At 39.6% G+C, this 14,001-nt stretch overlaps 1 protein-coding gene across 3 annotated transcripts in view; it reads right to left on the bottom strand.

The window, feature by feature from the left end:
* Nucleotides 1-12,303, bottom strand: part of CA8 (carbonic anhydrase 8 (inactive)) — a 57,060-nt gene extending 44,757 nt beyond the window's left edge. For 2 of the 3 annotated variants that reach the window (XM_089518883.1, XM_089518881.1), the window contains exons 1-3: nt 12,188-12,303; nt 8,342-8,533; nt 3,013-3,137 (exon numbers count right to left, since the gene is read on the bottom strand). In XM_089518883.1, coding sequence (XP_089375009.1) covers nt 3,013-3,137; nt 8,342-8,533; nt 12,188-12,263 — 393 coding nt within the window. In that variant the 5' untranslated portion in view covers nt 12,264-12,303. The remainder of the gene's footprint in view (nt 1-3,012; nt 3,138-8,341; nt 8,534-12,187) is intronic. The other variant, XM_089518884.1, reaches the window with a different exon arrangement.
* Between the last annotated feature and the right edge of the window lie 1,698 nt (nt 12,304-14,001).

The raw sequence follows: 14,001 nt of genomic DNA on the forward strand, positions 1-14,001 counted from the left end.
CTGAATTTAATGTATTTGTATTTGTACATTTTCTAATGTACACATTGTTGTATAGTCGGCCTTCTGTATCGATAAATTCTGCATTCATGGATTCGATTAACCATACCTTGAAAAAATTCACACAAAACAAATACAAAAAGCAAACCTTGATTTTACCTTTTTATATAAGGGACACCATTTTACTACACCATAGCATATAATGGGACTTGAGCATTCACAGATTTTGGTACCCACAGGTGGTCCCCAATGGATAGAGAGAATCCCCTGTACACATTTTTTCCCCTTAATGAAATTCTGTTTCTACGCATTATTGAAACATACATGGTTTTAGACATGCATTTTAAAAATATTTTCATGGTTTTCTGACATTTTTGCCTTTGTCATTTCAAGAAGAAAAAATATTTGGGGGGGGGGGACAGAACTTTAAAAAAACCCTTTAATTTATTTTCCATCCCAATTTTAGCACATTTCATACCATCTAGATTTTCAGAATAAATATATTTATGGAAGAACAGCTTTTCCAGACTAAAGAAATTGTCACCAAAATTTAATCAAACATGCTAGCTTCGTGACATCAAATATGTCTTCTCAGGTGCTTGTACCATGCCCACCAATGATGAACGCATCTTTCTCCATAAGAATGACCCACCAGATGCCTGGATCTTAAAATAACAACAGTGCCATCTAGGTAGCATGGCCAGATGGAAAAGAAGTCAGGAGAGGTGGGTTTCAAGAAAGTGTCACTGTAGGGAGAGGAAACACTTCTCTGTTTTGAAGTTATTCTGCCAGAGATTTTTTTAAAAACACAGAATTTCACATAAAGCATGCAATTATTGCCTATAGCTAGAACTCTGTGTATTTATGATGGAGATGGTCACATTAACCTGAGACTAATGTCTGTGCATTGGACCTGGTTATAGAGAAGCAGACTTTGCCATATCTATGCATAGATTTGTAGCAAATAAGCCCCACAATAAGAATTCTGCCCTCCGCCAGAAATTTTCCTTTTGTCCTACAATTGCAGTAAATTACCATTTCTTTGGGGAATTCAGAAATACAGTTTAGGCATGTAAAGAAAAGAAAAAGAAAAGAATGCAAACACATCAAATATAAGACTAAACAATTTTCAGTGTCTCATTCTATGTAATGCTAGAAATTTAGGGACTGAGAGGGAAGAATTCTTATTTGGGGGCAAAGATCTCATTTTGCTTCCCTTATAGCTACATCCCTGCCTGTGACCAAACTAAATGTTTAATGCCCACACATAAATGTATTTTTAAACCACTATGGAAACATGTTCCACTAGAACCCAAAAGGGCAAAGAAAACATTGCTGAATCTAATCTCTAATACAGAATCTGGTGTCTTTCTGATTATTTGGACCATGCCTACCACCACCTCAGCGGTCATGTTAGATGTGGGTGATTGGAGTCATAGGCTGCATCTGCATTGCAGAAATAATCCAGTTTGGCACCAGTTGAACTACCATGTCTCCATCTTATGAAATCTTGGGATTTGTAGTTTGTTGTGGCACCAGAGCTCTCTTGACAGAGAAGGCTAAATATTTCACAAAACTAAAATTCCCAGAATTCCATAGCATTGAGCCATGGCAGTTAAAGTGATGTCAAACTGGATTGTTTCTGGAGTGCATATGCAGCCATAGTCCAACATATCTGCCAGGTATCAAGTCATGGAGGGCTGCCCTAATAAAATGCCTCCCTTGTGCTATCAGATTTGTTGCAGACACAGAAAAACAAAAGCTTGCTTAACTTATTTCATTCCATTTTGAAAGTTCCACTTAAATCTATACTTGTGTAAGATTTCATATGCTGATTTATGTCTCTCTTCAGAAAAACTCCCTAGTGCTTCTTTCACACAGAGGACTGTGTGAACAAGGAATGTTAAAACATTGCCTGTTCTAATTTTCTAAAACCCTCAAGATTTTGTGCAGATTTTCAACTTTTTGACAGTTCTTTTTAGTGAGAGAACCAAGCAAATTTTGTGTGACTGAAGTGGGCCCAAAATTCTTTTGGCACAGTACTGAAAACAAGTCTTTATCACAGCAGCTCAGTGCTTAATAACAAATCCCACAAAGAATTAAAATGGAAAGGAAATTTGTTTCCAAGCTTCTAAAGGGATTAAGATAAATAGCCTGAAAATGTTTAATGCCAAACAAATATGCATTGAAAGAGCTTTTATAGTATGAAAGATTAATTGCATAGCATGCGGAAATACCTGAATATTACCAGCCAGTATCATAGATAGATACATGGAATTCCATTGCTGCAAACTGGTAATATTTAGGACCGCGGTCACCCTGTGACTGTTTTCAAACTCTGTACAGTATTTCACTAAAAACTGGAAATTATCCATACATCTGTGCCATATTTTTTCAACAACTGGAAAAAAAATCCATTGATGATTTTGACTTGATTTTCACTTAGGCCCTGTCTGCATGGGCTATATAAACTAGCCTCCCCCAGTCCTTTTGGCGAGAATCTGGATGACGTAGGGCCAATCCCTAAGTCTGGTGCAAACAGTACACTGGGTAGCAGAGCAGGACATACATGCAAACAGCCACCCAATGTCAGAATGGAGAGCCCTAGGTAACAGAGGACTGTCGAGGCAGCTCCTGGACCAGAATACACTGAGCTCGCCGTGGAGCATCCTGGCCTATGCAGAGACACCAGCTCGCTTAGCAAAGCAAGCAAAGAATGCTAGTGCCTTTTTGTTCCAGGTATTAGTCAAGGTGACACTGGAAATGCTAATATAGGAGATCTTGTTAAAATATTATTAATGTTGGAGTTAATAGTATTGTGGGTTAACTTTAAGACCAATTAATCATGCAGTAGAATTTGTACCAGAGGCACAATACCATACATGTGAATTTCCTGTACAAATGATAGCCTTTAAGTATTACTATAAATCAATAAGCCACTGGGTTAAAATGAAACCAACAGGTTTTTAGGCCATGGTTTAATGTTTTGAGGAGAAATGCTAAGGCTGTGCTTACCTCCATGGGAAAAGCTTTAAAATTAACAGTATGTTCTGAGCCACGTTGATTTTCTCTGCCCCAGTGAAATCGAACATCATGCAGATCAAATTCATGCCCCCGAGGCAATGGTCCTCCTACTAACACTGAAAAAGAAAACAGCACAAATTATAGCTGGTGACATTAGAATGGACGGTTTGCTGAGGACTTTCCCAGCTAATAGTAGGGAAAGTGTTTCTTTTAGGGTGAAGGTGAAATGCTGGAAGCAAGTAGTCACAATTCACAAATTTGGTTCATTTGTTCTGTCGCTTCACACTTCATATAATAAGTTTGGCAGGTGGTATGCCATTCCTTTCTCATTTTTATGACAATTTTTCATAATTAAAGACAAACATTCTGTCTTTACCACTCCTGGGAATATCTGTGAGGTCTGTATTTTCACCACCTGAAAGACTTCTGCATATAATATAGGATGCATATTTATTAATAACATAAACATGCCTCTTCTGAGGAATCCAGGGCTGGATCCAGAGGGCCTTAATAATTTTACACCCATGGCCAATTTCCCATATTTGAATATGAGAACGAAGCAGGTAGTTATTAGTTAACTTTAGGTACTTTGAGATGGCATTATTTGGGCTTGTCACATTGTGCTTTAGGCTTGGTTATAAACTATGCACTAGCTTGGTTGCCTTGTGGGATGGTTTCTGCAGGGACACAGACTGCAGAAAGTATGGACCTGGTAATTTTCCTGCACCTCTCAGTGACCTTTGATACCACCAACCATAGAAGTTTTCTGGGGAAGCTCTGTCTGACATGGGAAATGTATGCATTGTTTTTGAACAGCCAATTCTGGAAGGTGGTGCTGAGAGACTGTTAATGTGCCCCAATGAGACTTTCTTTTGGCATCCCCCTGGGTGTGTGGGGAGAGGGGTAGTTTTTATGTGAGTCTGCCATGGACCTGCCGCAAAACATTTTCCTCCCACTGAATTAAAGCTAATTTCAATGGGAAAGGGGAATTAGAAACCAGCAACCCTGAAGATCAATAACTGCCCCCTCCATTGTCACAGTACATAGGTACAGCACATCTGTGGATGAGTGGTGTTTGAACATCATCACTGACCATCCTTGCTTTCCAAGGGTGTCAGAGGAACATCTGTGGGGTTTTTTTTAAAATATTATATGGGATTTTCTGAGACGTGTGCTTTCCCTGATCTTCATGGCTTAGGCAGGTGTATGATATGTCAGTTTGCTGCAAATTTTACAGAGCTACCATTTGACCTGAGCTACCATTATTCAGATTAACCATGCTTTGTTGTTGTTGTTGTTGTTATTGTTGTTGTATTTTCTTCATGGACCCCATGCAGAGCAAGTCAAGGTTAATTGTGAGTGTCATGTTTGTTGTTGTTAACTGTCTTTTACTTACAGCAATCCTATGAATAAAAGCTTTCCAAGTCACCTTGTTATCAACAGCACACATTAGCACTAAACAAGAAAGGGGCTCATTTGATTTAACAATTCCCATAAGCAAAATTCAGCTAAGAATACATCAAATTAATTTACTGTAGTGGCCATAATTACATATTTTTAGTTATTGTTCTTTAACATTATCCAAACCAAATAATGGCACCTAAATGCAGAAAATCCACTCTGCCCCAGCCACCTTATATGACACATGGAGGGAAAGTTCAAAAACAGGTTTCTGCTGATATATGACATATAGCTATAGAAACAAATAGATGCAGATATAGATATAATTGCAAACTTTCCATGTGCTGCCTACCTACAATTTTTGCTGGTTTAAGAATGAAGAATCATGTCCCTGTTGAATCCTGTGAGTCCTCATTTATTTGTATTTTAAAAAAAAAACAAAAAAAACCTGCACTATATGTATTTCCCAGAACGTTTACCAGGGTTCATCTCAAATGTGTCCACTATGGCTCTTTTTCTACAAGTTTGTCCTGAATGATACACAGACAGATATATATGCTTGAAAAGCTGCAGTACTATACTTCTGAGGAAGTTATGCATGACCATCTAAAGACAAGGTTTCCAATTCAATAATCTTACTTTTCATGTTTTCCATTTGCTAAAACTAAAATCCATCATATCCAAAATTTCAAGTATAGAAAATCTAGAATGAGAAAAACATATATCTGTGATTAATTTCTACACAACAGCAAGAGATTATCAATGACTACACTCATTATGGTTCTACATCCTGTGTCAGAGGTAATATACCACTCAGTATCCACAGTTGCTGAGAAACATACGTGAGAGGCTATTCTTGCATCTGTCTTATGCATGTGAGCTCCCATAAGCAGCTCGTTGGCCACTGTGAAAACTTTATACTGCAAGAAATAGGGCTTTGGTCTGATCTATGATGATTCTTCTTCTTATTATGATTAGTAGTAGTAGTATTAGTATTATTAACCTTTATTTATAAAGCACTGTAAATTTACACATTCTTACATTTTTATGTTCTGCAAGAACTACAATAGCAAGTGAAGGATACAACAAGATCAACAAATTATAACAATGCATAACAATGCAGTGTCATAAATGGGATAAGAAGCCTGTCATGTTTCTGGGAATACAATCCCATGGACAACAGGTACTTTCAAGGGTTTGTATGAAAGCAGCATTATGACCTAGGACTAAGTGGCATAGATTGCAAGGAGATATGCTGCTGAATGGACAGAACAGATTAAGTAAACTCAGTGATCTGTAGACAGTTGATTTAAAGGGCTGCAAGGGTAAGATAGTGAAGAGGGCTCTATAGCCTGAATTTCCAGAGGCATCTACCTTCATTTCCTCTACCACCCCTTAGAAGCTTATCACATCCATTTTCCCCCCATTATGGGCATGAGAAGAGGCCACTCAGGGCTGCGCGAGTCTGAAAAGAAAAACATTTTACTGCACCTCAGAGTGCCCTCAAAATTGCCACATTCTGCCGCTCAGCGCTAAGCCTTCCCCATTCAGTACTGAGGAGCACAACCCCGAGCAGCCCCTTCCCATGCCCATAACGGGGGGGGGGGAGGGGGGATGCAATAAGCTTCTTAGTCAGCATTCTGTCATATGGCTAAAGGTGGGGTCAATTGAGTGATTTTAATATAAGTATAATATGATCACTCCTAGATGCACCAGTAACGAATCTAGTTGCCATGTCTTACACTAATTGAAGTTTCCAAACTTAGTACAGAGGTAGCCCAATGTACAGTGCATTGCAGAAGTCCAGCCTTGAGTTTACCAGTGGGGCACTGATATCTTTAGATCCTCCAGATTGGTTGTAGTGATGTCAATGTTCAAAGGTCGTCAGTTTCAGAAACTAAAATACTATGAATCACTTCAGACATTTTCTGGATTTGGTGAGAGGAGGAAAATGGGTGTGATTCAATTCCTAGCTTCATCATTCCTGGTCACGTGAGTGGAAGACATATATGTCCTTGAGAATAGATGTGCATTCTACACTAAATCAGAAGAATAAATTGCTATGCACAGACTGGTTGTCTGAGCGATGAGATTTCAAACTTTCCAGTGCTTACACTGGATCGCAGTACTTTTTACATTTACATGATGACCCAGAAAACTTACTGGTGTTTTGTAATATTTTTATTAGTTGAGAAATACACAGATTGAACATAGGTGGAGGTTCACCACCTAGACCACTTAGGCTGTTGGGTAGTTTTTGAAATATAAGAAGTAAGAAGTATATATCTATTTACTTATTTTATTTCCTGTATATTTTCATAGCAGAGAAACCACAAAAGAACAGAGCCTGATCCACTGAGATTTTTAGGGGTATCTGCCTTAGAGCTCCTGAGAAATCTTCAAGCTCTGATCTTTCCTCAGGCTGTCTTGGCTCCAGTCTAAGCTGCTTTTTTCACACATACTGAATTACTACATTCCACAGCTGGGGAGGGGGGGGGGACTAAGCCCTGCTTTTGAAATGTTCAAAAAGGCAGCTGTGTTAATCTGTTTCAGTATAAAATGGGAAGAGAAAAAATAGCCTTGTGGCAACTTATTTCAGTGTGTTTGTGGGCTACAATATCTGAAGATGTGGGTTATAGCCCACAGAAGCATATGCTGAAATAAATGGGTTAGTCTGAAAGGTGCTGCAAGACTGACTTCCTACCTTGTTTAATGCTGATTTTGAAATAGCTGTCTCCTTCCAAAAGAGTCCAGGAATTCAGAGCAGTCTTAATAATAAAAAGTGAAAGGAACCCAGATACATTTCTAGGTCCCTTAAGGCAATCTCCAGCAGCCCTATTTGATAAATTTGGCAGAATTCACTGTTAATGGAAACTAATCTCCAAAATGAACCGCCAAAAGCCATTTCATTCAACCCCAATTTCATAACATTACGTTTTCCTCATATGTCTCTGTCCAATTTGGACATGATCAGATTGGAAAGGAGACAGCAGTCATTCATGCTTCCTCTCTTGTCACTTCTGGACCATGTCTGAAGCAGCCTTCAGAAAGGCATCAAATATTCTTCCCAATGAGATGCACGTTTCCAGTGTAGGATCCACTGACAAATGTTTCCTGCTTACCATCTGGCCATATACAGGATGGGAAATTTACTTGTTGTCCTCCTGGCTGCTTCATAGTATTCAAAGTTTTGCCAAGAATATGTTAAGTACAAAACATTCTGCATATTGTTAACTCTGAATGCTAGTGCCATATGTTATTAAGCAGTAAAGGGTGTGCAATTCTTTTCTCCACAGAAGCTAAAAACACAGAGCCAAAACATTATTTGGGAGCTGCTTGCATGCAGCTCCCATCCTATATTGGTGTTGCCCATCCTATGCAAGCCAGTTTCTTCCACCACTAAAAATTATAAGAATTCACTTGTCTTAGGACCAGGTCTATCCTTCCATTTCCTTAATTAACATGTTGAAAACACAAGAAAGAAATCAGAAAGACAGTAGCATTTCTGTAATGCTTGAAGGATCAGATGCAAGCATTATATTCCTACCTTGAAAACTTCTGGGATGTTCTTTTTGATCTGATAACTTGTATCTGTCCACAGTTCTATGCCCTGAAGTTGTTCTCCAAAAAAGTTTGGTGAGAAATAATGTGCTCTGAGCCAGGCAATTCCTTGTTCAAATCACACTTTAGCCATTGTGGCCTGAAGCAAACCTCTTTCTCTCAACTTCACACCTCACATCAGTAACATGGGGATAATAATGATGACCTTACAAGATGCTTATAAGGTTTACTGAACAAGTGTATATCTCTGACTACTTGATAATTTTTGCAATTTATAATCAGTTTAATTTGGAATGATGAAAGGAGTACTCAATCTGGACATAGCCTAAAACAAACAGTAAACAATAGGAAAGCATACCTGATTTAGACTTTAAGATGATCTGAACTGAGTGTCCATCATTGATGACCTCACAATCACGGCATACAACGTAGTTTGGTGACAAACTTACTTCCAGGAGAGAGGGATCATATTTGGCTTCTCTTGAATTCAAATTAATGGGTGATTGATATTCTCCATTAGCATCAGGAAAAACTAACCCCCACTCAACTCCTGGAAAAAAATTAATCTGAAATGAAATATTACAGTATTTCCAGATGCTCTTAAACTGTGGCTGTTTGAGCCTCTGGACATTAAAGGCAGCCTGGGGCCCCTTCACACTACACACTTATGGTGCCATGTTCCACTTTAAATAATAATAAATAAAAATTTTATTTATATTTTCCTGCCTCTCCTGGGTGGATCGAGGTGGGATTACAACCTAGTATAAAAATACAAGTACAAGCACAACAATAAAATACATAAAGAAATAGCAATTAAAAACAAGGTATCAAAAAGCGACTGTTCGAATAAAGATATTCCAATCCTGTTCAAAGAGGTGGATCTGTGGATCTTATACAAGATCGGGTGGGTGTGCTCGCCAGAAGAGATCTGTTTTAACTGCCCTTTTAAAGGTCTCCAAGGAGGTAGTAAGATGGATCTCTTCTGGGAGACTATTCCACAGTCTTGGAGTGGCTGTGGTAAAAGCTCTTTGGGAAGTTGAGGCTAGTCTAGTTGTTTTTGATTCCAGCAAATTCTTCCCTGTTGTTCTGAGGGTGCGGGGCAGATTATGTAGGGATGGCCATGGCAACGTCTTATAGAATTCAAGGAAATGCAGTTTAGGGAGAGGTATTTAGAATTCTCAGCCGGAGCCCTCCGGTGCCTCCCAAAACTAAAAAACCCAGAATTCCACAGGATGTTACCATGACATTTAAAGTTATATATAGTGCTATAATTGTATAGTGTGAAAGGGCCCCTGCAGGGAAAAGAGAATCTTCCCCCTCCCGCATTCCATTGATGGAAGTCTTTCTGTCAATGGGAGAGTCTAAATAGATTATTCCTGAACTGTTATCTCTTAAAGTCTCTTAAGTCTCTTAAAGCTCCTAAAGAGATTAGTCCACATCATCCTTGTACTTCTAATATGTTCCAAGCACAGAACAGAGCCAAATTATGGGCTTAATGAGCTGTGACATTAAATGCATCTTTTTATATGTCCCAACAGGTGGATTTCCTCCCCATGAAAATAGTAACATGTTCTCCAGGCCACAGAAAGAAAGGATTGAACTACAGTATTTCTTACTTTCTTTTTATTATTATTGCTCCTCCATTAATAATTATTCCTCCATTAATAATTATCACATATACCAGCAGGTGCTATTTGTATTCTCCAAAAACATTTACACTAAATGCAGACACACTTTTAATATTGCATCTAGTGTGGATCAGTGGCATCACTTGGGCTAGTGTCACCTGGTATGGTAACTCACGAGCCCAAAACACACTGTAGAAATAATCTTGTTTGGGACTGTTTTAATTGCCCTGGCTCAATGCTAGAGAATCTTGGAAATTGTAGCTTATGGTGGCACTAGAGCAAACAGAGAGGCTAAATGTCTCACAAAACTACAGTTCCCAGATTTCCTAGCATTGAGCCAGGGCAGTTATAGTGGTCTCAGACTGGATTATTTCTGCAGTGTGTTTTGGGCCATGGTGTCAACCACCACCACCCCTTTTTCCCCTTCCTCCCAAAGCACACCATACAGAATCCTTAGGAATGTTTTCTGTACTGATGTTACTCATAAATTGTAATTCCCATATCACTGAATGTAATGGCAATAGTCATGACATAAACAACTAGCAAAATTAAATTATACCTATAAATTTCATACACATCCTAAATGTATTTACATGTACATAGTTTCATGTGGTTAAAGTGAACATTTGGTAAGATGTGATATTTTAACTAAATTTTTGAAAGACTAGGTTTTTTTACAAAATTGTTTAAACTTTTAACTTTTTAAATATATATATATATATATATATATATATATATATATATTTAAAAAAAAAACCTCTCCTTTCTCCTCCCACTCAGCCTCACTCCACTGTCACTGTTTTGAGGGGGTACATGCAAATGCCACAGCCCATTTCTGCCAAAAAGGAGATGTTTGAGGAGAAGTGGTGTCACCTCACCCTTTAGGGTACCACCTGGTACAGTCTGCACACACACACCCTGCACAACGATAGTAATACCACTGCTCTTGGTTAGTGATCCATATCAGGAATATTTTTAATGAAAGAACTCCAGTTCTCCATAATATAACTGGAATTTCTAAAAACCAGTCTTATCTGGAGAGAAAATGCTTTCTCAGCCAAAAACATGGAATAAATCCTGATTCTGGATTTTTAAGACTAGCTTAGCTTAGCCTGTCACTAGACCAAATGAAACATCAGATCCTTTTCTATTCACCAAAAGTTTGCAGTTTAATAGTGATGATGTGTTCGCGCTTGCCAATTAATTTGCTGTTTTACTTAGTACAACTTAGCTTGCCATAACATCTCGTTCACCCTGTTTCAGAAAATGTCCACTTTGTCATTTTCACCATACAGTGATGACAAACCCCAAGTTTACAGTTGCTAAGATGGAGTGAAGGAAATGTTTTGCAAACGAGGTGAGATTGTGCTAGATGAAAACAGGAGATTAGTTGGCAAACAAGAACAAATAATCTTTCTTTCAAACTAAAGAACTCTGGTAAACTCCAAAACTTGCTTTGTGATGTTGGTCCTGATATTCTTTTTCATCGTATCCAAGCAACATTCATCCTCCATATGTGTAATATTTACTCAGCACCCAATAAGAAGAGAAGGAGAATACTAATATACTTGAGAGCTTCCACATTACCTTGTGAAGGTTAAGGTGGCAATAATCTAACTTTTCATTTACATGTATGTATTATTTTGTAATGGATCAACACAGCTACCTGTAATTTTGGGTTTTTTGTTGGGTGAGTCACACTCTCTCAGCCTCAGAAGAAGGCGATGGAAAACCTCCTCTGAACAAATCTTGCCAAGAAAACCCTGCGATAGGTTCATCTTGAGGTCGCCAGAAACGATTTGAAGGCACACAACTACAACAGCAAATGACAATAATTATGTGTGCCTTCAAGTTCGCAGTCAGTTTATGGTGACCCTGTGAATTTGATAAGGTTTTCTTATACCACATACATAATACCTTGTCATAATATCCTGTGTTTATGTGCTTCATTTAAATAGTGCAGTGCAGTCTTCTTAAGCATCCTGGTTTCTAACCATAAATGTTTCTGGACCCACCATATTAAATACAGTTTGGGTTATGAAAGTGAGAAGGGATTAAAAATCCCTTTGACGTGCCACAGTCTGTGCTCACTGGACAGTAAAACAATAACAAAAGTAATCCACCTTCTTTGTGTATAGTCAGTAGGTGCTGTCAGAGTTACGATGTTTGAGTTTCAAACACAGAGCAGGAATGTTGGATTTATCTGCAGAGAGGCAACTATTTGCATTGCTTCTTTGCATTTCGAAAAAAGACAGCTTACTGTGGAAACAATTCATTTGATTTCAAGGGTTACCCCCACCCACAGACACAGACACACGTCTTAAGTAGAACCTAAACAGAAATCATCCATTTATAGATTCACTGGCAAACCTAATGTGATAGTTTCTTCTTTGGCAGAAAGCTTTTGTTGAAATGACACTTGATATCAAGAGAGCATTAGCAAAATGTATTCAGATGGCAGGAATAAATGTGTACTTGTTAAAGTCAACACAGCTTTCTAACTCACACATGGTGTAAATGTCTACTTACTTAAGCTTACAGCCTGAAACCCCACCACCACCCCCCAATCTCCTTACCTTCTTCATAACCCCACTCCACAGTTTCTCCTTTCTCAGAAAAGGGCTCTGATTCCTCAATGTAGCTGTCAGCCATTAGCAGGCGCTCCCCAGCTCCTCTGGGCTCTCAGGGTGTCTCTGTGTGATTCTCTCACGGAAGTCTGCTCTCCTCCAACAGAAAGAGGGTGTGTGTGTGTGAGAGAGAGAGAGAGAGAACAGGAGCTGGAGACTTTGCAGAATGGCTAGTCAATGACCCTGTGTGATAAACACATGGCAGAGTCAGGCAGGCTGGATTACTTTGGAAATCTGGACACTTTTCTATGTGTTTCTAGATGAAGTTGATTATATTTTATTACACCCCACCTTTCCCCCAATAGGCAGCGAACAACTTAAAAACAATACAATTTAAAAACAGTACAACATTAAAATATATAAATATAAAATTTAAAAAACAATTTTAAGAGTTAAAACAATTGTAAATTAAAATGTAACATGTTAAAAATACAAACCTTAACATTTAAATTGCACATCATTGCAGGGATGGAGCCATGCTGGCCTCTCTAGGGAGGGAGTTCCAAAGCTTGGGAGCAGCCACTGAGAAGGTCCTCTCTGTTATTCGCACCAAACAAGGCTGAGAAGGTGGTGGGACAGAGAGAATGACCTCTGCCTATGATCTCAACACTCTAGTGGGCTTGTAAAGGGAGATACGATCCTTCAGATAACCAGGACCCAAGGCATATAAGAATCAAAGACACGGAAATCATACAGAGAAAGAGAGGTTGTGACATTTGTATGTCTTCAGTCTGGAAGGGAGAGGGGGAAAGAGCTGTGTTAAACACATTTTCTGCAAATCTATGGTGGGTTACAGACCACCCGTTTGGGGCGGCCTACACCCGCCCCTTTCTCTGCTGTATCGGGGCCTCAGCTGCCAGACCAGCAGCCTCCGAGGCCCCGATCCGCCACTTTCCGGGCCGCGGGGAAGCGGCAAAAGGCCGCTTCCCTGCGGCCTGGAAAGGGGTGTCCTTGGGGCTTCAAGCCCCAAAGACACCCCGTGGCAGTGGGGAGGAGGAGAAAGGGGCTGCCAGCGACACAAACTCCAGAAGGAGCTCCGTTTCGGAGCTCCTTCTTACGCCGCGTAAAGGGCGCTCTAAGCACCCTTGCGTGGCGCAAGGATGTCACGTCCGCGCCGCCTCATTTAGAGGTGGCGCGGTTGTGACGTCGCAATGGCAGCGGCCATGTGGAACGGCCACCGCCATTTTGTGCTCACTCCGCGCGTACTAGGGTTGGGAGCGTCCAGAAAGGACTCTCCTTTCTATCCCTAGCACGCGCGGAGCGCACACTTTTAGGCCCGTCTGTAACGGGCCAAAGTGTGGTTAGTTGTGTCAGGCCTGGACTTGTGGCTATGCTGACCACATTGTGGTAGAAATTGTCCTAGCTATTTAAAGAAGAACAAAGTAGTGTGATACAAACAAAAATCCATCAGTGATACCTTTATTGGCCAACTAAAATGCACAATATACTTGTTGCAAGCTTTCAAAGCTCCATGGGCTTCTTCATCAGACAAGATGTTACAAACCAAACAGGAAGGGTGGAAATGATGTTAGTCAGATGCCTGCATGTTGTTTCAGTCTTTTGCAGACAGGGTCCTCCTCCTTCTGGCCATGAAGCAATAGGGAGATTTTCAAAATTCAGGAAATTTTAAGTCCATTTGCACCTCTTTTGCAATCCAATATGTCACCATTCCAAACAACGAAAACATGGAGCCTTCTTGAGGAATCCATTGTCCTCTGCCTACAAAGAGGTCTGTAACCTCAATAGAATGGGGACACACTGGA

The sequence above is a fragment of the Sceloporus occidentalis genome, unplaced genomic scaffold, assembly GCF_023333645.1.
Source record: "Sceloporus occidentalis isolate IW3139 unplaced genomic scaffold, rSceOcc1.0.p SCAF_3, whole genome shotgun sequence".
Taxonomy (NCBI): Eukaryota; Metazoa; Chordata; class Lepidosauria; order Squamata; family Phrynosomatidae; genus Sceloporus; species Sceloporus occidentalis.